The sequence below is a fragment of the Heterodontus francisci genome, unplaced genomic scaffold (assembly GCF_036365525.1).
Source record: "Heterodontus francisci isolate sHetFra1 unplaced genomic scaffold, sHetFra1.hap1 HAP1_SCAFFOLD_837, whole genome shotgun sequence".
Lineage (NCBI taxonomy): Eukaryota > Metazoa > Chordata > Chondrichthyes > Heterodontiformes > Heterodontidae > Heterodontus > Heterodontus francisci.
The window spans coordinates 237,067-264,681 of record NW_027140645.1 but is presented as its reverse complement, the minus strand read 5'-3'; the positions used below and the strand labels follow the sequence as shown (position 1 = coordinate 264,681).

Genomic DNA, 27,615 nt, shown 5'->3' with positions numbered 1-27,615 from the left:
CCCCGCATCACATGACTCTCCGACAGTCAGCTGACCGGCGGAGGTGGGGGGGGGGGTCACGTGCTCCCCATTATTGACGGGGCGGCGCCATCTTTGTTCGGGGCAACGCGCGGGGAAACAAAATGGCGTTGGGGCCGCTTCCGGCGAGGCCTGAGGTACATCCGGCGGTTCGAGTCCTGGGGAGTGAAGGCCCCGGTGTTGGGTAGCGGGCAAGACGGGAGTGAGGGGGTCCGCTGCTGGAGTGAGTGCTTTTGGCCGAGCCTGGAGCCTGGGAGCTGCAGCGGGTTTCGGGAACACTGGATTGTTCTTGTAACGGTTGCTGTCTGAATAAAAGTCTGAAGGGAAGTTGGGCCTTGGAGGGCGAGCAGTCTGGGGTTGAAAGGGATGAAACTGTCAGGACAGGTTCCTGGGCTGGATTGTAATGACTATCGAAGATTAATTGAATGATAGGAATATTCGATAGGGTAGATCGATCGAAACTATTTCCTCTGGTGTGGGGGAGTCCAGAACAAGGAGGCATCAGCTTAAAACTGGAGTTGGGTGATTGTCAGGAAGCACTTCTTCACATAAAGGCTGGTGGAAATCTGCAAAACTCTCCCCAAAAAGCTGTGGGAGGGGAGGCTCAGCTCAAAATTTCAAACTGTGATTGATAGATTTTGTTGGCTAAGGTTGTTCAGGGTTACGGGACCAAGGCAGGGACACATCAGCCACCATCTAACTGAACAGTAGAACAGGCTCGAGGGGCCGAATGGACAGAAGAAATAGGAGGCAATTCAGCCCTTTGAGTCTGCTGCACTATTCAGTAAGATCATGGCTGATCATCTACCTCAATTGCACCACCTCCATATCCCTTAATTTCCCCCAAATATTATTTTTTTATTTTAGAGATACAGCACTGAAACAGGCCCTTTCGGCCCACCGAGTCTGTGCTGACCAACAACCACCCATTTATACTAACCCTACAGTAATCTCATATTCCCTACCACCTACCTACACTAGGGGCAATTTACAATGGCCAATTTACCTATTACCTGCAAGTCTTTGGCAGTGGGAGGAAACCGGACCACCCGGCAAAAACCCACGGGGTCACAGGGAGAACTTGCAAACTCCGCACAGGCAGTACCCAGAACCGAACCCGGGTCCCTGGAGCTGTGAGGCTGCGGTGCTAACCACTGTGCCATATATCGGTCTCTGCCTTGAATATACTCAATGTCTGAGCATCCTGGGGTGGAGAATTCCAAAGATTCACAATCTTTTGAGTGAAGAAATTTCTCCTCATCTCATCTAAATGGTTGATGCCTTATTCTGAGACTGTCCTCTTGTTCTATACTCCCTCTCGCCGGTCAGTGGAAAATATCCAGCACCTATCCTGTCAAGCCCCATAGGAATATTACATGTTTCAAAACAATCACCTCTCATTCTTCTAAATTCTAGGAAATATAGGCCTAGATGACTCAATCTCTCCTCATAGGACAATCCCCTTATTCCAAGGATCCATCCAGTGAACCTGTTGTTGCACTCCCTCTATCTTTCCTTAGGTAAGGATACCAGAACAGTGCACAATACTCCAAGAATGTCTCACCAAGGCCTAGTGTAATTGTAGGAAGAATTGTTTACTCTTCTCCAATCCCTTTGCAATAAAGGCTAACATTTTATTTGCTTTCCTGATCACTGGCTGTACCTGCATGTTCACTTTCTATGATTCGTGTGCAAGGACACCTGCTGTTGCTTTGTTGAACACACATTAAGTGATGCCAAAAGTAGGTTTTAGACATTGGTCAATTGCAGGAAGGAGAGCTTTGGGGGGTGGGGAAGAGTTCCACAGGGGTGAGGTGCAAGGAAAGGTTGAATTAGATGGTAGGGGGGCAGAAATTGATTTCAGTGCAATAAAGCATGCTCTTTGGTGTCTCGTTTGCAGGCAATCGGTAAACAAAGAGGATGGCTTCGGGTTGTGGTCATGGTTGATCCCTAATACCTGCCTTGTAATGTAACACTTTGAACTGATGGATGAATCAGACGATGATTTTGTTGAGCTCTGCAAGAGAGCGTCCAGGTACCCAGCTGAAGGCGGAGGGAAGAAATGCAAATCCGTCTGCTGGAACCGCTCGAGTTCCTTTACAGCAAAGACAAAGTTAAAAGAAAGCCAAGCTTCAACCAGCGAGGTAAACTGCATTAACAGGAGCAAAGCCCACAGTGATGGGGCACCAGAGAACCATCAGACTGGGGTAACTGAATGTCAGGAACATGATCTACCTGCCCCTCCCTGCAGCAGGAAGGTGTGTATAACCACTGAGGATGTTGCTGTGTCTCAGCCTTCAAAACCTGAGGCTTCACAGCACTCTGAGACTGTTGAGATTAACAACTCTTTACCAGGTAGGTATTAATAAATTTTCAAAAAACATACTTAGAAAATTAATTCTTTATCAAGCTGCCTTTTATCAATGCAAATTGTCAAACAGTTGTTTTGGGTTAATGAACCATTCTGTATTATTCTGGCCAGGTGAGAAGTGGGAGAATGCCTCCCTTCTCTTTTCACCACTTGGCGGACCATAGGTGCTTTAAAAAGAATTTGCTTGTCAGTTTAGTGAGTGTCTAACTGGTGCTGTGACTGTAAAAGACACAGACAGGTTTTTCTTGTAAGGTTTAAAAGAAAAATAGTGTTTATTCTTAATTACCAATAAATAAAAAATTTTTAAAAAGCGATCCAACTCTCACTCTCGAATACACCCAAGAGATTCTCACACACACACAGAAGTAGGTTACAAGGAGGGAGAGTAGGTTAATTTGTTTGATTTTCTTTAGAAGACTCAATCATATACGAATCCTGGAGGTTGATGCGTTGGATGGTTTCAGACTGTGCTTGGGGTTATTTTTTCCTGGATTCTGTGCAGAGACGGTTTACAGTCTTGATAATCTCTGTCTTTTCCTCTGAAGTCAGCAGCTGTTTGGTTTACATTGAAGACGCTGCCTCTGGCATTTGGCTGGTCAGATACAGCAGGGAACATACTCGCAGAACAGCTGGACAGAGAGAGAGACCACGAGTTCTCACTGTTAACCCCTCATGGTGTAGTGGATTGTGATTCACTCTCTAACACAAAGGGTTAGCATTAATAAAAGCAAAATACTGCAGATGCTGGAAATCTGAAATCAAAACAAAGTGCTGGAAATACTCAGCAGGTCTGGCAGCATCTGTGGAGAGAGAAACAGAGTTAACGTTTTAGGTCAGTGACCTTTCATCAAAGGGTTAGCATGCTATCTAGCTAGTTACCAAATATGGTCACAGCAAGCTGGGAATCTCTCATTCCAGGTCCATTGTTTAAAATGATGAATTAACTGGTCTGCATCCATGTGAATAAACAGATGATTATTCAGATTCTGTCTGAATGTCTGTGTTCAGGTAATGGGCCATTCATACTTGTCTAAGCTGATTGTTCTGGTGGTTCACTTCCAGATAACCCGGCTCCTTTCTGATAGCATTGTAATTTTCAAGGTGAAGTCATGCAAATCATTTTACAAACTGCTGTTTAGGCCACTTAATAATACGGATTTTCAGTCCTTTTTAAAACTTATCCTACGGTTTTAATCCACTCAAATAGTCATCTTTGATGAATCATGGTTTCATAACAATATAGAAAGTCAATGGTCAGATTTCCGACTTGTAAATGTGATTAGGACATAGAATCATAGAATAGTTACAGCATGAGAGGCCATTCAGTCCATCATATCCGTGCTGGCTCTCTGTGAGAGCAACTCAGCCAGTCTTCTGCCTTTTCCCCGTAGCCCTGCAAATCTTTTCTCTTCAGATAATTATCCAATTCCCTTTTGAAAACCACATTTGAATCTGTCTCCAGCACACTGTCAGGCAGTGCATTCCAGATCCTAACCACTCGCTGTATAAAAATGTTTTTCCTTGTGTCGCCATTGGTTCTTTTGCAAGTCACCTTAAATCAGTGTCCTTCTGTCAATGGGAACAGTTTCTCCCTGTCTATTCTGTCCAGACCCCTCATGATTTCCAACATCTCTAACAAATCTCCTCTCAACTTTCTCCAATCTATCCACGTAACTAAAGTCCCTTCATCCCTGCAGCCATTCACGTGAATCTTTTCTGCACCTTCTCTAATGCCTTCACATCCTTTCTAACGTGTGGTGTCCAGAACTGGATACAATATTCCAGTTGAGGCCGAACCAATGTTTTATACAGGTTTATCATAACCTCCTTGTTTTTGTACTCTATGCCTATATTTATAAATCCCAGGATCCCACATGTCTTATTAACCACTTTCTCAACCTGCCCTGGTATGTATATCCCCAGGTCCCTCTGCTCCTGCACCCACTTTACAATTGTGTTCTTTAGTTTATATTGCCTTTCTTCGTTCTACCAAAATGAATCACTTCACACTCTCCACATTAAATTTTATCTGCCACATGTCTGCCCATTCCACCAGCCTGTCTATGTCCTCCTGTAGTTTACCACTATCCTCCTCACAGTTCACAATACTTTCAAGTTTTGTGTTATCTGCAGATTTTTAATTTTTTCCCTGCAGATCCAAGTCTAGACCGTTAATTTAGGTCAAGAAAAGCAGGGGTCCTAACACCGTCCCCTGGGGAACCCCACTATGTACCTTCCTTCAGTCCGAAAAATAACAGTTCACTCCTACTCTCTGTTTCCTGTCACTCAGCCAACTTTGTATCCATGCTGCCACTGTCCCTTTTATTCCATGATCTTTAACTTTGCTGACAAGCTATGTGGCACTTTATCAAAAGCCCTTTGGAAGTCCATGTACACCACATCAACCACATTACCCTCATCAACCCTCTCTGTTACCTCATCAAAAAATTCAATGAAGTTAGTTAAACACGATTTGCCCTTAACAAATCCATGCTGACTTTCCTTAATTAATCCACATTTGCAATTCTCCAGTCCTCTGGCACCACCACTCTGTCTAAGGAGGATTGGATGATAATGGCCAGTGCCTCTGCAATTTCCACACTTCCCTCATATCCTTGAATGCATCTCATCTGGCCCTGGTGAGTTATCAACTTCACATAGCGAACCTATCTAATACCTCCTCTTTATTAATTTTTATTATTTATTTTGAGATACAGCACTGAAACAGGCCCTTCGGCCCACTGAGTCTGTGCCGACATCGATTATACTAATCCTACATTAATCCCATATTCCCTACCACATCCCCACCATTCTCCTACCACCTACCTACACTAGGGGCAATTTACAATGGCCAATTTACCAATCAACCTGCAAGTCTTTGGCTGTGGGAGGAAACCGGAGCACCCGGAGGAAACCCACGCGGTCACAGAGAGAACTTGCAAACTCCACACAGGCAGTACCCAGAATCGAACCCGGGTCGCTGGAGCTGTGAGGCTGCGGTGCTAACCACTGCGCCACTGTGCCACCAGTTTCAACTACCTCCTCTTTCACTATGACTTTGGAAGCATTTTCTTCCTTGGTAAAGACAGATGCAAAGTACTCATTTAGTACCTCAGTCATGCCCTCTGCTTCCTATCGTAAATATGCTTTTTGGCCCCTCTCTCCTTTTTACCCCTTTCTACTATTTATGTGCCTTTAAAAGACTTGAGAGGAGCGGAAAAGTCTGTTTGACCAACTGAAATCTATGCTTCTAGTATGTTAGCTGTGAAGTTGACATTTAACTGTAAATTAAATAATCCAAAAGCTGACAGTAGATGAAGACGTACTCTTGTTAGTTTGGCTTGGTGCTAGCACCTTCACCTCTCACTGAGATGTTTCTGTGAAAAAAACGCACTCCAAAGACTTGCACATAATCTAGTCTGACACTTCAGTGCAGTACTGAGGGAATGCTGCACATTGGAGGGTCAGAACTGAGGGAGCAGTGCACTGTCGGAGGGTCAGAACTGAGGGAGCGCTGCACTGTCGGAGGGGCAGTACTGAGGGAGCGCTGCACTGTCGGAGGGTCAGAACTGAGGGAGCAGTGCACTGTCGGAGGGGCAGTACTGAGGGAGCGCTGCACTGTCGGAGGGTCAGTACTGAGGGAGCGCTGCACTGTCGGAGGGTCAGTACTGAGGGAGCGCTGCACTGTCTGAGGCGCAATATTGATGGAGCACTGCATTGTTGGATGGACAGTACTGAGTGAGCGCTGCACTGTCGGAGGGGCAGTACTGAGGGAGTGCTGCACTGTCGGAGGGTCAGTACTGAGGGAGCGCTGCACTGTCTGAGGCGCAGTATTGATGGAGCACTGCATTGTCGGATGGACAGTACTGAGTGAGCGCTGCACTGTCGGAGGGTCAGTACTGAGGGAGCGCTGCACTGTCGGAGGCGCAGTGCTGAGGGAGCGCTGCATTGTCAGAGGGTCAGTACTAAAGGAGCACTGCACTGTCAGAGGGGCAGTATTGAGGGAGCACTGCACTGTCAGAGGGGCAGTATTGAGGGAGCGCTGCATTGTCGGAGGGGCAGTCCTGAGGGAGCACTGCATTGTCAGAGGGGCAGTCCTGAGGGAACACTGCATTGTCGGAGGGGCAGTACTGAGTGAGTGCTGCATTGTCGGAGGGGCAGTATTGAGGGAGCGCTGCATTGTCGGAGGGGCAGTATTGAGGGAGCGCTGCATTGTCGGAGGGGCAGTATTGAGGGAGCGCTGCATTGTCGGAGGGGCAGTATTGAGGGAGCGCTGCATTGTCGGAGGGGCAGTATTGAGGGAGCGCTGCATTGTCGGAGGGGCAGTATTGAGGGAGCGCTGCATTGTCCGAGGGGCAGTATTGAGGGAGGACTGCATTGTCGGAGGGGCAGTACTGGGGGAGTGCTGTATTGTCAGAGGGGCAGTATTGAGGGAGCACTGCATTGTCGGAGGGGCAGTATTGAGGGAGGACTGCATTGTCGGAGGGGCAGTACTGGGGGAGCACTGTATTGTCAGAGGGGCAGTATTGAGGGAGCACTGCATTGTCGGAGGGGCAGTATTGAAGGAGCACTGCACTTCAGAGGGGCAGAAGCTCTGATGAAAGGTCACTGACCTGAAACGTTATCTCTGTTTCTCTCTCCACAGATGCTGCCTGACCTGCTGAGTATTGCCAGCACTTTGTTTTTATTTTAGATTTCCAGCATCCGCAGTATTTTGCTTTTATTTTACTGTAACAATCATTTCTTGATTCTCCCGGGAGTGGAATATTTGATAAGATGATTGACCTCGAGAAAGTATGATACGAAGAACTCGGTTGTGTGCCCTTGGTGATCGCTTGTCTGTTACATGTGGCCCTTCTTATTTCCAGGCAGAATACGGAGCAGCAGTCTCTTTCATTCAGGATTTGTGAAGAAAACTGTCAACAAAAGTCTGGGTGTGAAAGAACGAGTTTTGGGAAATATGCAGAAGTTTAGAAGGAAGGAACCTGAGCGTTTGAGACACAGCAATGATGTGAAAATACTGCCAGCTCCTACCATCCAAGGGGATGAGAAGAACAAGGCATTCTGTTATCTGGACACAAACGGAGAGAAGGGTGGAACAGACAGTCAGTCAGCTGTAGTATCCCTTCCTGTACCATTTGTTTTTGAGCAGGACGGTTCGTTTATCAAATGTTCTCTTTTCTATTAAAAAACAAACTATGATAAATTATATGTATATTGCCTGCTGCCTATCTGGGCATCACTAATCTGTGATGCACAGGTATGTAGTATAACAAGTCTAAATTGCGATGTATTAACCATCAGAAGTTAATGAGAGTATTAACAGTACAGGGAGCATGATCCATCAATCCATCCAGTGTTCACTTCCCTAGGGTTAGGGTTTGCCCACTGATGCGATCACTAGCTCAATTGATCAAATCTGTTCCTCATTTCTTTAAGGACATAAGAAATAGGAGCAGGATGAGGCCATTCAGCCCATCGAGTCAGCTCCACCATTCAATAAGATCATGGCTGATCGGATTGTGGCCTCAACTCCACTTTCCTCTCTGTCCCCCCATAACCCTGGACTCCCTTGTAGATGAATAATCTGTCTAACTCAGCCTTGAATATATTCAATGACCCAGCCTCCACTGCTCTTTGGGGAAGAGAATTCCAAAGATTAACGACCCTCTGAGAGAAGGAATTCCTCCTCATCTCCGTCTTAAATGGGCGATCCCTTATTCTGAAGATGTGCCCCCTAGTTCTAGATTGCCTCACAAGGGGAAACATTCTCAGCATCTACCCTGTCGAGCTTCAGGGACATGTGTTACTGTTACACTGGCCGATGCCACCCCAATTTCAATTTTTCATGTGATTATAAACATTTTAGTGATACCTGCCTTTAATCAGCTGCATTTCCATCATAATAGCATACCCTACAGATGTAGTCATGAGAAAACCTAGCCAGCGTTTTAGTAGGATATTATTGCTTTGTTAATGAATAAGTATTTTATTTTACTCCCTGTCACATGATGTAGCTACGGGCGACACTTGCCAGCTATAATACCAATGGTGAGGACAGATTGGTCAGAATGGAGAAGAGAAACATGAATGGAAAAGCTGAGGCAGGGAGCAGAAAAGATGATTTCAAGTGACACAATACATGAAAGAAGTTTTAAAAGCTTGGTTGAGCTTAGCTTTGGAGTTTATAGTGCCACCTTAACCCAGAGTGCATTAAAGTCTTTGAAATACTTCCAGTCATCTAATGATTCTCTTCCTTTTTGTCTGGAAGCACTTGGCTATGATGACAGTTATACTGTGGAGTTAAATATGATATCCATTTTTCCACAGCTGGTGACTGCCAGGGGACTGCAGACGGTGATGTGGCCTTGGCCTGGGCGATACAACAGGAGCTGGCGGCAGCTGATGCCTATACCCTTGAAGATAACGGCCTCTTTTTTTGTGTAATCTGTCAGAAGGATCTTTCTAACATGAACTCTGCTCGACGTGCACAGCACATCAACAGGTGAGAGGCACCGGAACATATCATCAATGGTTTCTCAATATCATGTGATTTATCAATCCTGTTACATCTGTTCTTCATGGATCAACCTTCCAGATGTTCTTTTATATTCAGTTGTAAGTGACTAGAGCTGATACATAACCATTTTATTGAACTTTTATTCACCTAATATCGGTTTATGTTCTTCCGAGGGAATGGGAAGCACAGGTTAAAGAAAGAAGCTGTTCAAATAGCTATGCACACTGGTGTGGAGCGTAAAAACCAGCACAGACTAGCTTCATGCTCTATTATCTTTGTAAATAACATTAACTTCTTTCCATCTGATCTCACAGGTGCTTAGATGAAGGAGAGCAGAGAACAGCCACAGCTGTCTCTCTGAACGTACCTGCAGTTCCTGAATGTCCGATTTGCGGGAAACGTTTTAAAAGTTTCAAGAGCCGAGCAATTCATCTCAAACGCTGTGCCATTGAATTGGAGGTCCCACCACGGTTATTACTGGAGGCAGTTCAAAGACAGAACTCTCGGCCTCCTGAAAGCTCAGTTTGCTCGACAAGGTAAGTGAAATAAAAAGTTATTGTTGATTCTGTTCCCATCCTGTAACCACACAGAGGCCCTGCCACTGTATCCACATTGGGCTCACTCCTGCCTTCACTTTTGTCAACTCGGGTGCCTTGTATACCCAGTGCTGATATCTCCCAGTTTTATCCCTTTATACAGCCGGTGTCTCTGATCATTGCTACATAGCTACAGTAAAAGTGACAGGTTTCATAACTTGCGGCTTATTTGTGACATAATCAGCCGAGTTTCTCCTGCTCTCCTCTCTCTAGTGTTCAGTATGAATAAGCTAAGGCTGTTGGGGTGTCATTGTGCCTTTGCATATTCTCCTTTCCAGATGGGCTCGTCTGGGTGGATTCCACTGCAGATTGATGAGTTGAACCCTCTCCCCTCTCTCTCCGAATCGGCCATTAAACTGGGATCCTGTCTGTCCTATTTTGAATGTACCATCTAAGGCCTCACTCCAATGCACAAAAGGGAAGTGCTACATTGTTGGAGGTGCCGTCTTTCGAGGTGATATGTTAAACTGAAGCCCAGACAACCTGTTCAGGTGCATGTAAAAGATGCATGTTAACTCTACTTCTCTTCCTACAGATGCTGCCAGACCTGCTGAGTGGTTCCAGGATTTCTTGTTTTTATTTCAGATTTCCAGCATCTGCAGTATTTTGCTTTTATTTATTGCAAATTAACTGTTCTTTTTTTTATTCTTTTATGGGATGTGGGCGTCGCTGGCAAGGCCAGCATTTATTGCCCATCCCTAACTACCCTTGAGAAGGTGGTGGTGAGCTTCCTTCTTGAACCGCTGCAGTTCGTGTGGTGTAGGTACACCCACAGTGCTGTTAGGAAGGGAGTTCCAGGATTTTGACCCAGGAACAGTGATATAGTTCCATCAGGATGGCGTGTGGCTTGGAGGGGAACTTGTAGGTGGTGGTGTTCCCTTGTCCTTCCCGTTGGTAGAGGTCGCAGATTTGGAAGGTGCTGTCTAAGGAGCCTTGGTGAGTTGCTGCTGTCCATCTTGTCGATGGTATACACTGCTGCCACTGTGCACCAGTGGTGGAGCGATTGAATGTTTAAGGTGGTGGATGGGATGTCGATCAAGTGGGCTGCTTTGTCCTGGATGGTGTTGAGCTTCTTGAGTGTTGTTGGAGCTGCACTCATCCAGGCAAGTGGAGAGTATTCCATCACACTCCTGACTTGTGCCTTGTAGATGGTGGACAGGCTTTGGGGAGTCAGGAGGAGAGTTACTCGTGCAGAATTCCCAGCCTCTGGCCTGCTGTTGTAGCCACAGTATTTATACGGCTAGTCCAGTTCAGTTTCTGGTCAATGGTAACCCCCAGGCTGTTGATAGTGGGGAATTCAGTGACCGTAATGCCGTTGAATGTCAAGGGGTGATGGTTAGATTCTCTCTTGTTGGAGATCGCCATTGTCTGGCACTTGTGTGACGCAAATATTATTTGCCACTCATCAGCTGAAGCCTGGATGTTGTCCAGGTCTTGCTGCACGTGGACACGGACTGATTCAGTGTCTGAGGAGTCGCGAATGGTGCTAAATATTGTGCAGTCATCAGCGAACATCCCCACTTTGACTTTATGACGGAGGGAAGGTCATTGATGAATCAGCTGAAGATGGTTGGACACTACCCTGAGGAACTCCTGCAGTGATGTTCTGGGACTGAGATGTTTGGCTTCCAACAACCACAACCATCTTCCTTTGTACTAGGTATGACTCCACCCGGTGGAGGGTTTCCCCCCCGATTCCCACAGACTTCAGTTTTGCCAGGGCTCCGTGATGCCACACTCAGTCAAATGCTGCCTTGATGTCAAGGGCAGTCACTCTCGCCTCACCTGGATGTCTCGTGAACTATCTTGACTTATACTTTCACCTTTGTGTGAAAGTCTCTGGGTGCATATCTGTTGTGTGCATAAACTTTAAAATCTCCCCCTTTTCTCTTGTTGGTTTTAAATGTCAGCCTTCAGCCAGGAGGATTAAAGAGAAAAGGTTCAACAAGAGAAACCGAGCCATCAAAGAAATGCAAGACCAGCAGGAAGCAGCCTGTGGATGAGGATACAATGGTTGCTCTGGCGTTATCTGCATCTTTGTTGGAACAACAGAAACAGGAGCAGGAGAAGCGAACCATCACCCTGCACACTAATAACTTCAACAAAATGGTGGTAGCAGCAGGTAGGTGTTAAACTGTGGGCACTGGCACTTGTTCAAATACTGTTTGAACCCAGAGCTGAATTCTTCCCCATGGAGTGTAACTCATAAATCAATCTGAATATATGTCGATTGTTGTTTATTATTCCACCAAGACAAATATCTGTGCATCATTCAAGTTGCATTTTGAAATGCAAGTTCCTTTTTGAGCCAACGATAATTTTCAGGACACACTGGATGTTCTTCTGAATAAGCACTGTTCAGCCTAGTGAGACGTTAAAGCGTTTTAACAAAAAAAAAAATCAGAAACAGGCCAATTTGATGAAAGTACAAATTTATTGTATTTCCCATCAGCGGTGTAACATTCCTTAGAGGTTTCAGCCTTTTATATATTGGAAATTCTGTTGGCATTTCAAAACATATTTTCCTGTTATATTGTTAAGCTGATTTTTATCATTAAGGTGATGTACAAATACAATAAATGCAAATACACTTCAATGCTGGATTTTTTTTCGGTTTTAGACAAGAGAAATCGAAAGAAGAGGAAGGAATCTCTTCCACCATTATTATTGGTGCAGGACCCTGAGACAGCGATCAAACGGGTCCAAAACAATTTGGCAGCACTTCTGTCTGAAGAAATGGAAATATGTAGCACCCCTCCGCTGCCTGAAAGCACTTTCCGCATGGGTGGAATACTGAGGCACGTCTGTCATGTGCACCGAGGGATAACTGAGCAAGATAGCCTCTGGTGTCGCAGTGCCTTGTTCGGAGCCAATGATTGGGACTCTGCACTCTTTTATACAAATGACTTGGTCCCTCCTATTATACAACTACAGGTGAGGTGATATGCAAAATTTAGGAGATTTAATCAGGAGAAGATAACTGCAGGTTTTATTAATTATGCAAAAAAATTATGTTTTTCTCCCCTGTACACAGACATCTGCTTTCGCCTCATTTCGCGTTATCTGTTAGAATTTCAAGAATTTTATAAAACCGGAACAATTCTGTGGCAGTTTCTGGGAAGTGAGTCTGCTCCCCTATGATCCAGAATCTGCAGCTTTTGGATAATTTGCTCTTACAGAGCTACATAACTTCACAGATTAACAGTTAATCCTAATAACATGAATCTGTTTACTGGATTAACAAGAAGAACTTGCATTTCTGTAGCACTTTTACATAGTAAAACGTCCCAAGGTACATAAATGTAGTCTGTAATTTGGTGTAATTTGCATGTATTTAATTTGTTTATTTAAAATTAAGTGAAAAGTGACATACTATTGAGTGCAGTTCACAACATTAATATAAGAATAATTAGCAAAACATATGGACATCTATTGTGGATACTGGTGAGGGTAATGTTTCCTCAGAGGTGTGTAGCTAGAGCCAACATTGGGGCACTACGGGTGGCTTAGCTACACGGACGGGAAGGAACAAGAGTGGAAGAGAAATAAAGGTAAAGGATTTGATCGTTAGGGAGCAGACAGACGTTTTTGCACCATAGATATGACTCCAGAACGGTATGTTGCCTCCCTGGTGCCAGGGTCAAAGGATGTCACAGAGCAGCTGCAGGACATTCTTAAGGGGATGGGTGAACAGCCAGAGGTCATAGTTCACACTGGTACCAACGACATAGGTAGAAAGAGGGATGAGGTCCTGAAGGCATATTTTAGGGAGCTAGGTAAGGCATTAAAAAGCAGGACCTCAGAGGTAGTAATCTCCGGATTACTCCCAGTGCCACGCACTAGTGAGTGTAGAGATAGGAGGTTAAAGCTGATGAGTGCGTGGCTGGAGAGATGGTGCGGGAGGGAGGGCTTTAGGTTCCTGGGCATTGGGACTAGTTCTGGGCGAGGTGGGACCTGTACAAGCCGGATGGTTTGCACCTCAATTGGGCCAGGACCAATGTCCTTGCCGGGAGGTTTGCTAGTGCTGTTGGGCAGAGTTTAAATTAGTTCGGCAGGGGGATGGGAACCTGAGGGTATACTCAGATGGGACAAAATCAAAAATGGAAATGGAAGGCAGATAATTCGTGAGTGAGCCCGGAAGGCAGAGGAAACAAAGGATAGAAAATAAAAAAAAGAGTTTGGCATTGCTCAAGGGTATATACTTCAATGCAAGGAGTATAGCAAATAAAGCAGACAAGCTGAGGGCACAGATAGAAATATTGTAGTATTATATCATAGCTATTACAGAAACAGGGCTTAAAGAGGGACAGGAATGGCAGCTCAATGTTCCTGGTTACAGGACTTTCAGATGAGATAGGGGGATAAAAAGGAAGGGGGGTGGTAATTTTAGTTAGAGAAGCAATTACAGCTGTGAGGAGGGATGATATGTTAGAAGGATCATCAATTGAGGCCATATGGATTGAGTTTAGGAACAAAAAAGGGGCAGTCACACTACTGGGAGTGTACTATAGATCCCCAAACAGTCAGAGGGGGATAGAAGAACAAATATGTAGGCAAATCTCTGAGAAGTGCAAAAACAAGAGGGCAGTAATAGGGGATTTTAACTACTCCAAGGCGGTGGCGTAGTGATGATGTCACTGGACTAGTAATCCAGAGCCCAGGCTAATGCTCTGGGGGGCAAGGTTCAAAACCCACCACGGCAGATGGTGAAATTTGAATTCAATTAATAAATCTGGAATTAAAAAGCCAGTCTAATGACCATGAAACCATTGTCGATTGTTGTAAAAACCCATCTGGTTCACTAATGTCCTTTAGAGAAGGAAGTCTGACATCCTGACCCGATCTGGCCTGCATGTGACTCCAGACCCACAGCAATTGACTTTTAACTGCCTTCTGAAATGGCCACTCAGTTCAAGGGCATTTAGGGATGGGCAATAAATGCTGGCTTAGCCAGCAACGCCCACATCCCAAAAACGAATTTAAAAAATGGATTGTTTTAGTGTGAAAAGAACGGAGGGTGCAGACTTCTTAAGTTGCATTCAGGAGAACTTTTTTGGCCAATATGTAGCAAGTCCAACAAGAGAGGGTGCAGTTTTAAAATTGGTTTTAGGTAATGAAGCTGGGCAGGTGGAAGGAGTGGCAGGGGGAGAGCATTTTGGTGGTAGTGATCATAATTCAGCAGTTTTAACATAATTATGGAAAAGGACAAAGATAGAACAGGAGTTAAAGTTCTAAATTGGGGAAAGGCCAATTTTACTAAGCCGAGAAGTGATTTCGTAAAAGTGAACTGGAAACAGCTACTTGAAGGTAAATCAGTGTCAGGCATTCAAAGGGAAATTCAGGAGGTTCAGAGTAAACATGTTCCCACAAAGAAAAAGGGTGGGACAGCCAAAACTAGAGCCCCCTGGATGTCAAAGAGCTTACAGGGTAAGATAAGGCAGAAGAGGAAAGCTTATGTCCAACACCGAGAACTCAATACTCGAGAAAGCCGAGAAGAGTATAAAGAGTGGAGGATGAAATCAAAAAGAAAATTAGGACAGAAAACAGAGGGCATGAAAGAATATTGGCAAGCAAAATCAAGGTGAACCCAAAGATGTTTTGTCAACATATTAAGAGTAAGAGGATAACTAAGGAAAGAGTAAGGCCCATAAAAGACCAAAAAGGTGTAACCTATGTGTGGAGGCGGAAGATGTGGGTATGATTCTTAATGAATACTTCGCGTCTGTCTTCACAAAAAAGGGGGATGATGCAGACATTGTAGTTAAGGAGGAGGAGTGTGGCACATTGGATGTGATCAACATAGGGAGAGAGGAAGTATTAATGGGATTAGCATCCTAGAAAATGGAATATGCCTCAAGCTGTTAAAAGAAGCCAGGGAGGAAATAGCAGAGGGTCTGACCATCATTTTCCAATCTTCACTGGATACAGGTGTGGTACTGGAGGATCGGAAGTCTGCTAACACTGTACCTTTGTTTAAAAAGAGAGTGAGGGATAGGCCGAATAATTACAGGCCAGTCAGTCTAACCTCAGTAATGGGCAAATTATTGAAGTCAATTCTGAGAGACAGGATAAACTGTTGCTCTCAAAAGGCATGGATTAATCAAGGATACTCTGCATGGATTTGTTGAGAGAAGGTCATGTCTGACTAACTTGATTGAATTTTCTGAGGAAGTAACAAGGAGGATAGATGAGGGTAGTGCAGTTGATGCGGTCTACATGGATTTTAGCAAGGCTTTTGACAAGGTCCCACATGGCAGACTGGTTTAAAAAATAAAATCCCGTGGGATCCAGGGGAATGTAGCAAAGTGGATACAAAATTGGCTCAGTGGCGGAAAACAAAGGGTAATTGTTGACGGGTGTTTTTACGACTGGAGAGAAGTTTCCAGTGGGGTTCTGCAGGGCTCAGTACTAGGTACCCTACTTTTTGTGGTATATATTAACGATTTGGACGTAAATGTAGGGGGAATGATCAAGAAGTTTGCAGGTGACACAAAAATTGGCCATGTGGTTGATAAACAAGGAGGCTTGCTGTAGACTGCAGGAAGATATCAATGGACTGGTCAGGTGGGCAGAAAAGTGGCAAATGGAATTTAATCCAGAGAAGTGTGAGGTGATGCATTTGGGGAGGTCAAACAAGGCAAAGGAATACACAATAAATGGGAGGATACTGAGAGGTGTAGAGGAAGTGAGGGACCTTGGAGTGAATGTCCACAGATCCCTGAAGGTAGCAGGACAATAAGGTGGTTTAGAAGGCATATGGAATCCTTTCCTTTAGCCGAGCTATAGAATATAAGAGCAGGGAGGTTATGCTGGAACAATATAAAATATTAGTTAGGCCACAACTTGAGTACTGTGTGCAGTTCTAGTCACCGCATTACAGAAAGGATATAATTGCACTCGAGAGGGTACAGAGGAGATTTACGAGGATGTTGCTGGGACTGGAAAAATGCAGCTATGAGGAAAGATTGGATAGGCTGGGGTTGTTCTCCTTGGAACAGAGGAGGCTGAGTGGAGATTTGATTGAGATGTACAAAATTGTGAGGGGCTTGGATAGAGTGGAGGTGAAGGGCCTATTTACATTAGCAGAGAGCTCAGTAATGAGGGAGCATCGACATTAAAGTGATTGGTAGAAGGATTAGAGGGGAGATGAGGAAAAAATTATTTTACCCAATGGAGGTCGGGAACTCACTGCCTGAAAGGTTGGTAGAGGCAGAAAACCTCATCTCATTTTAAAGGTGCCTGGATGTGCACCTGAAGTGCTGTAACCTGCAGGGCTACGGACCAAATGCTGGAAAGTGGGATTAGGTGGGTGGCTTTTTTATCCTTGGCCGGCACAGACATGATGGGCCAAGTGGCCTCTTTCTGCGCCGTAAACTTTCTATGATTCTATATGGGATCCTGGGCTCTAGAAATAGAGTATTTCGTACAAAAGCAGGGAAGTTATGCTGAACTAAAAGCAAAATACTGCGGATGCTGGAAATCTGAAATAAAAACAAGAAATGCTGGAACCACTCAGCAGGTCTGACAGCATCTGTGAAAAAAAGGGTCAGTGACCCTTCTTCGGAACTGACAAATATTAGAAAAGTCACAGGTTATAAGCAAGTGAGGTGGGGGTGGGGCAAGAGATAACAAAGGAGAAGGTGTAGATTGGACAAGACCACATAGCTGACCAAAAGGTCATGGAGCAAAGGCAAACAATATGTTAATAATACACAATATGTGTTGAAAGACAAAGCATTAGTACAGATTAGGTGTCAATGCACTGAATATTGAACAGCAGCAAGTGCAAACCTGAAAAAAAACAGTGGGTGAGCAAACTGAACAAACTAAGTTATGCTGAACCTTTAGTGGTGTCCTAACCAGAGTTTTATAGAGTATTGCGTCTAGTTCTGGTCACTACACATTAGGAAGGATGTGAGGGTCCTTGAGAGGGTGCAGAGGAGATTTACCAGAATGGTTCCAGGGATGAGGGATTTTAGCTGCAAGGTTAGGTTGGAGAAACTGGGGTTATTCTCCTTGGAACAAAGGAGATTGAGGGGAGATTTGATAGAGGTGTACAAGATTATGACAGGCTTGTAAAAGGTAAACAAAGATAAGTTATTCCCATTAGCTGATGGTACAAGGACTAGGGGACACAGATTCATAGATTGAAGGTTTTGGGCAAGAGATGCGGGGGGGGGGTGGAATGTGAGGCAGGACTCTTTTATGCAGCGAGCGGCAATGACCTGGAAATCGCTGCCTATGAGGGCGGAGGAAGCGGAGGCAATCAGTGATTTCAAAAAGAAATTGGATGGGCAGATGAGGGAAATAAACTTGCAGGGTTACGGGGATCAAGCGGGGGAATGGGACTGATTAGATTGCTCTACAGAGAGCTGGCATCGATTTGATGGGCAAATGGCCGTCTTCTCTGCTGGTTGGTATGCCTCTATAATTGTTTAATTTTTGTTTTGAGAAATATCCATGGAAATGAAGTCTCCAGATTGGCAATTGCTGCTTGTCTTCAGTCTACTATCACTTTTGATCATGCCATCCATTAAAGCTGAAGTGTGATGTACAACAATTCTTTTATACTTCCAAAAGGATCAGTAATGTCCAAATGTAGCAGGTTACCAATATCCTAATTGGTGCAGTATTGATCTGTCACTGCAATATGACCTGAGTCATTCTGCAGTTGTGAAGTGCAATTTATTTTGCCAGGTATGATGAGCTGGGTCTAAGGACAGAATATTGTCACTCTATCAGATAGCATTGAGCTCCTGGGAACGAGAGAAGGGAATGGACACTTAAACAATGTCCACAAACAAAAATAGCACATGGGAAACTCACAGGATCAGGTCTGTATTCTGCAGGCTAGCATCCTGAAGGAAGTAGCACTAATCATAGAATGATACAACACAGGAGGCCATTCGGCTCATCATGCATGTGCCAGCTCTTTGGTAAAGTTATTCCAATTAATCCTACTCTCCTGTTTTTTCCCCATAGCCCTGTAAAAAAAAAAAAAAAAAAATTGTACTGTGTGTTTTGTTGAAGGGGCATGATCAGGAATTTCCAGCTGGCAAGGAGCAGATGTTACCTCCTGCAATGGCTGCAAAGGCTGTTATAAAACCCACCTCGGAGCTGATCTATCACCACTCTGCACCAGCTGGCAATGGAAGTGAAACTGGGACTGAGGAAGTGCCTATGGGCAGGAGTCAGCAGGATCAGACGTTCTTCGACTTAATGGATTTAGCCGGCGAGGGAATGACGTTGACGCAATGGGATTCTGGGATGAAGAGTGAGCAAGTCAATAACATAACAGGAAGAGATGGTAATATACAACTGGTTAAAGATCTGCACCTTTATATTCCATGGACCGTTACAGAATCTTTTTATGGAAAAATTTGGTTGGGTTTAAAAATGCAGAAATGATATGAATTATAATGATGGGAATGAATAATTGTACAGGCAGTTGTATCCTTGAGTGGATATTTGTAGAGATTTTAGAATTGAATTGCACTTGAATTAATACTTAATAAATGTGGTAATTATTTTGGAGTCTGATCTAAAAGTTAAATCAACTTTCTCTGAATTGGACAGTAATAGTTTTTTTTCATCAGGTACTATTAATATCTTGTATCATTTTTTTAGATTAATTTCTGTTGAGTACCATTGAATTTTTAATGTTAAACTGTCTTGTATAGCAATGTAGCTTTGTGTTGATTGTTGTAGTAATAGTTAGGGGTTTATCACTCTACTGAGCAGTGAAACTTCCACTCATTCTTGTAAATCAAAGCCTGTATTCCTGGTTTTACTGTATCTATTCATCTTACCCTACAGGAAAGGACTCTTTATCAGATGACATTGCGCCAAGTGGATTTGTTCCAGCTCAGAACGAGAGAAATTATGAAAATAGTCTACACCGTGGAGTAAGCAAACCAATTTCACTTTATTAATGTGAAAGTCAAATCTATCCCATTTCTGCAGTTTTTACCATTTTTGTAAGTAGCTCTGGGGTTTCCCATCAAAGCTTTGAAGCTTGCAGCAGAGATTCAGGACAAAATGGTGATGGTTATTTTTGTAATGTTAGCCGCCTGTAATTGTTCTTAATATTTGGTGCATTTTGATTTCAGCAGCAACTGAAGAAACTGAGTGAAGACCTTGGTGGGATGGTGAATAATCCCCACCTGAGTGATGTGCAGTTTCAGGTGGACAGTGGTGAGGTTGTGTATGCTCACCAGTTTGTTCTATACGCTCGCTGTCCACAGCTCGTGCAAATTGTGAGTGATAAAAATTTATTTCTGTAAATGGGGATACAAATTATTTCTTCAACCCCCTCCCTTTTCAGTCTTCTCTCCCTTGTGGCTAGGAATCACACAAGAACAAGTAAGAGTTGTTGTGCCCTTGGATTTATGCCCCATGTGGGGCAATCTCTTCCATTAGTTGGTACTCCTGGTGTGTGACGTCACCATGTTGCAAGTGTGAGAGAGGATGCAGAGTAATAAAGCTGCTTTGTTTGCAATTGGGGAAGGTGTACCAAGTGTGGCTGTACGATTTAACCATCATTAGTGATGTGCGTAATGCAATACTGCTTTGTCCCACCTTGTGCTGTCACACACTTTCTGACATAGCAGTTTGTACTCATTTGAATCCATCAGAATGGAATCACTTAACCAAAGTTAAATCCAAAGAATACTCACTGATATCTGACAGCCAGCAAATAGTAGACCAGTTATGTGCTCTCCTGAAGGGTAACCCGTGGAGCCTATCGCAATTCTTCGTCCGCTCTCATCCCCTCATTCTGCCAACTCAGATCACACCTTGAGTTTGGTGACTTACTGTTCTGCAGGTGCACAATGAGGGATTCCTGGTGGAAGAGGATGGTGCTCTCATGACCCGCAGACTCTTACTGCCTGAAGTTACAACAGAGGCAGTTTGTACATTCCTTCGATATCTGTACACTGCAAGTATCTCTGTATCTTCCACTCTGCTTTCAGAGCTGCACGCTCTTGCGAACAGGTTAGTATACATGCAGTACTAAGATCAGGCTTAAATATTGAAGTGTTGTCATTAATCTGCAGTACGCTACTAATTATTTTTTTCAAATTTAATTCTAAAGCCTTAAAATAACTAACTTACTAGATGGTTAGAAGCTTGCAAAGTGTCCCCGAGAGAACATTTTCTGTCTTTATTTCAGATTTCCAACATCCACAGTATTTTCCTCTTGAACATCTTGTTACCTGCTACCTTAGCTTTTCAGAATGATGTGTTTCTGTGTGTTGATCAGGTTTGCTGTGAGTGAGTTGATAGAGATCTGCGAAGCCTGTTCAGATGAAACTGAGCCTGATGGAGGTAGATCGGAAAGTGATCCTTTCACTAAAATAGAAGACGAGGAGTATGGAAATAGGGAAGACAACCTTCAGGACCTTCTGAGGTCCATGTGGATGGGCGAAGCTGAGGACCCTGCCTTTGACATCAAACCTGTGGAGTATGAGGATGAAGAGAAGGTCGATGAGAAAGTTGACGATGAGGAATTGGAAGAACTTTATGAGTTTGCAGCAACTCAGCGAAAAATTGTGAGAACCTCCCTTAAGACTCAAGAGAGTGGGGGACTCGATCAGAAAAACAGCAGTGTGGAAACTGGAGAAGAAACTGATGCATGTGGAGAAAAGGAGAGTGTAGAAGGACTAAGAACTGAAAGTGAAACAGTTGGAAATTGCAAGTCTTCCATGACTGAAAGAGAAACAGGATATAACTCTCAAAGTCTTTCAAACTCTCTGGAAGTGTCCAAGATGCAAGAATCCTCTCAGAAGGTCAAAACATTTCAACTGGAAGAATCACAGAACCATAGCCTCCGAGCTGATTTGAATTTAAATACCAGCGATGAATGTCTCTTTTCAGAAACTGATTTATCAGTAGAATCTCAGCAAGATATGAAATCTGGGGAAAAATATGATTTTGATCTCTATGAAGTAGACAAGACTTCGCCTGGAAAGAACAGTCAATTGTTTAGCTCCTCTGCCAATTGCAGCATTAACAGAATTTCACCCATGTGTGAGCTTGATAGTCCCTCTGCTTGTCCGAGTTTGTCTGATTTGCCATTGGTTGGTCTGTCACCATTGGAAACTGATAAAAATGAGAAATCTCCACAGGAACGCCTCTCTTTGGTCTCAGCCGTAATCTCATCCCTTGGAGCCATACACAGTGTGAATCAATCTGAAATATTGTCTTGTGACTCACCGACTTCAAATGGACAACAAAATTTTGCAGGTGAAAGGTGTGACAATCCGAGAGTCCTTCAGGAACTAGATGCTCAAGAATCTCCAAGATACTTAGAACGGTCATCCAACCAAAAACCCTTTTCAGCAAGTGCTCTTAGCTTACAGAGGCTGCCCCACAATACCTGTGAGGTACAACACTGCAATCTGTCACCACCTATTAGCATTGATTCCAGTCAGTCTCCATCAGAGAATAAATCCAATGATACTCTATTGATCATAGACTCAGATGAGGAAATGGAAATAACTGAAAACAAAATGTCAGCATCTTGTTCTGAAAACATACAATTGATGCCTTTCTGTGACATTAAATGTTCTAGTGATGAATTAGAACCAAGTCCAGATGGTAAACTGTTAGGTTTCAAGTATGACCTGGCGTCAAGTTCCAAGATTGATGAACAGAGAAACTTCAGAGTTTATGGAATTCCATTCAAAAGTTTGGATGAGCTACATGACAATAGCATTTCAGAGTTGTCCACAGACAGTGTTGCTAACCAGGTGTCTAATCATGAAAGCCAAGTTAAGGATAGAGAGTGTGAGCTGGCTCTACAGCTTAGCAGTGATGAACAGAGTAATGAAGACCGTACTGTGGAGGGATCATGGCTGATTCCAGCCACTCCACTTTCAACAAGAACTACACTCTGCTCCACACTGACTTCAAATTCTCACTTTCTACAGAATCAGAGTGTCAAAAGGGACAAATTGTTTGAGAAACCAGTAGAACAGGAGGTTACAGTATTAAAATCTGATGGTGTGGGACAGGAAAAAGCAGAGGCAATTAACTCATTAAAGGCAGTGTTGAGAGATGCCAAAGAAATGAACCTTGTTAGTGAGTTGGATAGTTCTGCAGAGAAGAATTCTGTCAATCAGTCGTTGAGTGATTCACTGCCCTCATCCCCTATTCCTCCCACACAGACCTCTGATTGTATTGTTGAATTAGAAAGTGAGGGCACTTCAGTCACTCATTCTCCTTCAGCACAGCTAGAAGCAGCGCTGTCAGTGTCACTTTGCTCTGAAGAGAAGGAAGCAACAGACAAGTCTGTGTTGGAGATTGAAGACACTGAGGAGGAGGTGCCAACAGCTAAAGCTGAAGATAGCTTTCAGTTTGAAGATGAGCCCCCGATGCCATATGACAACGAATATTGGAATTCTGAAGGTAGTCCTCAACTTGAAGAGGAAGATTCTAACGCTGAAGACACACTTCACAAGAGAGTCAATAAAGCAAAGAATAAGGATGAACTGTGTCCTATCATGGACACAGAAAACACAAATAACACACCTCTCCCAGGAAAATCAAAGCCCAGGATGTCCTCTCCATCTGTTGGCGTAGACCACAACAGCAAAGCTGATGAGAACCTTCCAAGCAGACAGCATCCCAGTTTTTTTGATTCCAAGATCTGGGATGATTGGGATGAAGATGAGGAGTTTCCAGAAGTCCTCCCGGGATTATCTCAAAAGTTACCTGTGCTTCGGAAAGATCCCATTAATTCCAGACAATGTGTCGGCGAGCCCACAACTCCAGGTAAGCAGTCAGCCTGAATGAAGGAATGTTTTTAAATTCCAAGTCCCATGCTTTTGATTGTTTGCAGTTAAACTGAGTCTGGAGGTGTGATCAATTGTGGGTTTTGAAGTGTAAATCTCTAAACAGCAAGACTTTGAAATTTTTTTGGACATTAATATTCTTTTAGGTGTTTCTGAAGACGTTTTTATACCATAGAATTGAATCATAGAAAGTTTACAGCAGAAAGAGGCCACTTGGCCCATCATGTCTGTGCCGGCCGACAAAACACCAAGTAACATAAATAATAGATGGAGTAAGTTAAATGCAGTTGATCCAAAAAAATGTAGTGGCTCAAAAATACCAATCATCTATTGGTACTAATTACAGCTAATGATAACAGTAGACGTTAAACTTTAGAGTGGTATAATTTTTGACCTCTTTGTAGCCAACATGAAACGTGACTGAGCTGTTAGCACAGAGAAAGCTGGAAATTAAACTGCAGAATATAAGCAAGTGTCCTGGGGTAGATGTAGAAGTTTTGGAATTTTAATCCCAGTGCACGTCACAGAAATGTGTCATTTTCTGTATTTAATGTATATAGCAGTATCCCTTCATCATTATTACACTAATCTTTTATGGCATTTTTAGGCTTATTTTCATCCTTTTTAATCGAACATTCTTTCACTGATTTGTATCTTTTTTTTCAGCACCTGTCAACCGAAGGAAAGCTCAACTTCCATTGGTGCCCATCACCCCAGAGCCTCCTTATTCAGCAATGGCCACCCCACACCTAAAGAAAGAACTGGGCAAGTAAGTTGATGGTTGGTGTTGAGTGTGTGATGGAAACAGAGTTTTCCTGCATTAAACTTTTAAGAATAAAGGAATAAATTCACGAATAAATCCAATCAGGAAATCAAGAGAAACTTCTTTACCCGGAGAGTGGTGAGAATGTGGAACTCACTCCCACAGGGAGTGGTTGAAGTGAGTAGCAGAGATACATTTAAAGGCAAGCTAGATAAACGCATGAGGGAGAAAGGAATAGAGGACATGCTGATTGGGTGTGATGAAGAGGGGTGGAAGAAGTCTTTTGTGGAGCATAAACACTGGCATGGACCAGTTGGGCCGAATGGCCTGTTTCTGTGCTGTCAAGACTGTGTAATTCTATGTAAGTATCAGAGTTTCATTTTTGGCAAAAGTATCTTCCACTTACTGAAGGTATCACTTCCCTGAAATGATGACGCAGCACCTTTTAAATCCAAATTCACCTTAGAAGCATCATCCGAATGGTGCTATGCTTTTATTATTACGCAGAATTGGTTCTCATTTGTACCTTGTGGGTGAGTTGATGAGGTCTAAGTTGCAGAGTTGGGGAATCAGGGCTACAGTATAATATGCTCAATATTATAGTCTGAAATTTTTTTTCTGTCTGGACTAGTTCATTTGTTTTGTTCCAGGTTTGGTGTTCGACCTCTGCCAAAGCAGAAAATGATTCTGAAATTGAAAGAGATTTATCAGTATACCCATCGAGTCATTCAGCCTGATTCTGACTCCCAGTGCAAACAGCAGGAAGTATCATCTTCACAGCCTTGCATTTGGAAACCAGCCCCAGTTCTACTGAGCAAAGCTAGGGCGGGCAGTATAAACCAGTCACAGCCTGCTTCATCAAGAATGAAACGGCTAAAACCCCACTCCAAAAAACAGTCAAAGTCTGTTTCCGCAGAAACCAGCAAACCAGCCTCGACAGGTCATCTCAATACCAACTCTAAGAGAAAAGACAAAAGCCGTGTTCTTGAATCGCACAGGCCAAAAGCAAAGTCACTGGTGAAGGCTGTTACTTCTGATGTGGCCAATCAGTTATCGTCATCTCAAAGTTCCTCTTCAGCAGGGAGTGAGGATTCCTTTGGATTACAAAGGTGAGTCAGTTAAATCTGAGTGCGTGCACCGAAAGGAATAAAGTGACTGAATGAAAGGAAAAGTCTAACCACCTCATATAAATCAATTAACTTAAAAGTGACAAATGGTTTAAAAAAAAAATCAGGATGATGAAAGAAAGAAAATGGAGTTATTTGACCGCCATCTTTTGAGTTAACTCAAAAAGGTGTATTTGTTTGTCACACCACGTGGACCCATCCTCATACTTTACTGAACAATGCTGTTCAGAGCTTTCTATTGAACACTTATTTTCCTGTAGATCTGTTTTGTCTGCAGGTGCCTCTAACATATACCCTTGCCCACTAAGGGAACTACTTAATCGGACTTTTTTGTGGTATGAAGAAGTGAGTTTAGCTATTTGGTAGAGTGCGGGAGATCCCAGCCAGATTTCAATAACCTAATTACTCATTTTACACCGGAAAATGGGGTTCCTCGCCACCCCCCACAGCTCCCCCCCTCCCCCCCCCCCCGCCCCCAGCTCTCTCGTCACCCGCCTCCCCCCCACATTGGGTCAGAAGCATAATAAGGTTGTAAAGGAACATTGCCCTTGGTGATTCTTCCTGTTGGTTATGAGGACTTGCTGTTATGACTTGAAGAAAATGCAATGTTTCTGAAGAACTAAGATCCTACTAGAAGCACAAAATATCTTGAACACCTGCCCTAACACTCTCTCCTATCATTATAACTGCAGTTGTGAAACAAGATGCAGGAAGTTTGCTTTCAAAATGTGGAAATTCTGCCCTTGGTTGAATTTGCCATCCTGCTTCACATCAAACCATGCATTACCTCTTTCCCATTACTAATTCACATCAGTCAACAAGGGCCCTTGGAACTCTCTGCAGGTCACAGTGTCAATCAGTTTAGGTAGATATCTTTGTTCACAATGACAAACTGCTTACCTGGATTGCATGAATAAATGCTATACGTCTTTCTCCCTCTTTCAGGCTGGCAGCCGATGAATTTGACAATGTCTTTACAACAGATTCGGGTGACGAAGAGGATGATGGAATCACTCCATCACAGGCAGTAATCCGCGAAGCAGATACAGCTGAGGCCATCCAACAGTACATTCGGTCAAACCCATCTCTGTACAGTAAAATCCTGCAGTACAAGCCCTTTGAACTGTCAGACTTCCACCAGCAACTTAAGGAAAATGGGATAAAGGTTTCCAAAGGGAAATTGCTGGATTTTCTGGATTCTCACTGTATCACCTTTACTACAGCTAGAGCAAGGAAGGAGATGTTGAAACGGAGAAAGCAGGGCACTGATAAACAACGTAAGGGAAAGCCGAGTCAGTGTCGTGGAAAGAGGTAAGTGCTGCTACTGCAGAGGAAAACATTCCTCTTCTACCATAGTAGCAGTAAACATGCTACTGTAATCTCCATCTGGTTTGCAAACATCTTACAATGTCACTGTGATTATACATTCAGGCAAGAACACTTTAGTATCACGTTGCATTTTAATTCAGGAGCTTTAGGCACATCAGTTTTAACTGCTCTGCTACAAGGAAATGGGGTACCTCTTGTAGAATATTTCAGTAATTGTAGCCCTACCTCATGACCATCTAGAAAGCCAGCACTGTTGTAATGAGATTTGTCACCATTTCACACAAAGGTGTGATCTTAAATGAAAATTGACTTACTTTCAGCCAAATTCTAGTCAACAGTCTGTACTTTACAGTTTAAATTGCATTGAAAAACAAACGAAAATTGATTAAATGCAAGAGTGACACTATTGTTGTATGTCATTGTTATTGTTCGTAGTACATGCTGGCAGTTTCTCTATCGGTGATGTGGGTCTCCCACTTCTCAATTCTGCTGGCTGGTGACTGTTTTAGCATTACTCCCGGCTCGGGTAGGAGCATAGCAAGGAATCGTAAGCAACTTACCCTGAAGTAAATGGGGGAAGAAAGGGTCTTCATTGGAACCAAGCAAGTTAATCAAAAAACTTTACCCCCTTGTATTTAGCTCCTCTCCCCACCCCCAAGGCTTGGCAGTTTAATTCAAAATAACCAAATATTTGTATATAATTGTACAAGAAACTGTTCTAAACTTTGCATACATATAATTGAAAAAAAAAACTAGAATGGATGTTTTGTCAGTTGGATGCGAGGATGCAGTATCAGTTACACTAGTTTCCTGTTGTACCTGTAATAAGGAAGTAAGGTGTTTTGATAATTAATGGCAGTCTTGTTCACCAAGAGCTGAAACGGATAGACTTTTATCCAGAATGTTAATACATTTTGCGTGTTGTGTGTGGAATTACTGAAAAGCTCTGGTGTCCAATATCTGCAGTTAACAGTGGACCAAGAGCTGCATTTAATGCTGGTAAATTGTCTTGATAATTAAGTGTCGATGTTATTTTGGCAGAATTGTAACTGCTTGTTTTTAAAAAAAAATAAACAAATGCACTTTAATCATTGT

General features: G+C 43.4%; 1 protein-coding gene across 5 annotated transcripts; it reads left to right on the top strand.

Moving 5' to 3' along the window:
• Nucleotides 1-69: 69 nt before the first annotated feature.
• slx4 (SLX4 structure-specific endonuclease subunit homolog (S. cerevisiae)) lies at nt 70-27,608 on the top strand. Of its 5 annotated transcripts, none has more exons than XM_068025856.1 (15): nt 70-155; nt 1,919-2,373; nt 7,258-7,545; nt 8,720-8,894; nt 9,224-9,445; nt 11,416-11,627; nt 12,126-12,439; nt 18,536-18,812; nt 19,322-19,410; nt 19,615-19,761; nt 20,331-20,500; nt 20,769-23,281; nt 23,968-24,070; nt 24,715-25,173; nt 26,137-27,608. In XM_068025856.1, exons 2-15 carry the CDS (start codon nt 2,004-2,006, stop codon nt 26,504-26,506), a joined length of 5,709 nt encoding a protein of 1,902 aa, XP_067881957.1. In that variant the 5' UTR covers nt 70-155; nt 1,919-2,003; the 3' UTR covers nt 26,507-27,608. The 5 variants fall into 5 exon arrangements, with proteins under 5 accessions (XP_067881957.1, XP_067881960.1, XP_067881956.1 ...); XM_068025859.1 differs by having other exon boundaries at nt 153-241; nt 19,618-19,761; XM_068025855.1 differs by having other exon boundaries at nt 153-241.
• Nucleotides 27,609-27,615: the final 7 nt, after the last annotated feature.

What these genes read in the sequence shown, in the direction of transcription:
- slx4 (XM_068025856.1), top strand. Translation starts at nt 2,004, where the DNA reads ATGGATGAATCAGACGATGATTTTGTTGAGCTCTGCAAGAGAGCGTCC. An exon ending in CTCCTATTATACAACTACAG is followed by an intron (nt 12,440 to 18,535) that starts GTGAGGTGATAT and finishes GTTTTGTTGAAG; the next exon opens with GGGCATGATCAGGAATTTCC. An exon ending in CTGCACGCTCTTGCGAACAG is followed by an intron (nt 20,501 to 20,768) that starts GTTAGTATACAT and finishes TGTGTTGATCAG; the next exon opens with GTTTGCTGTGAGTGAGTTGA.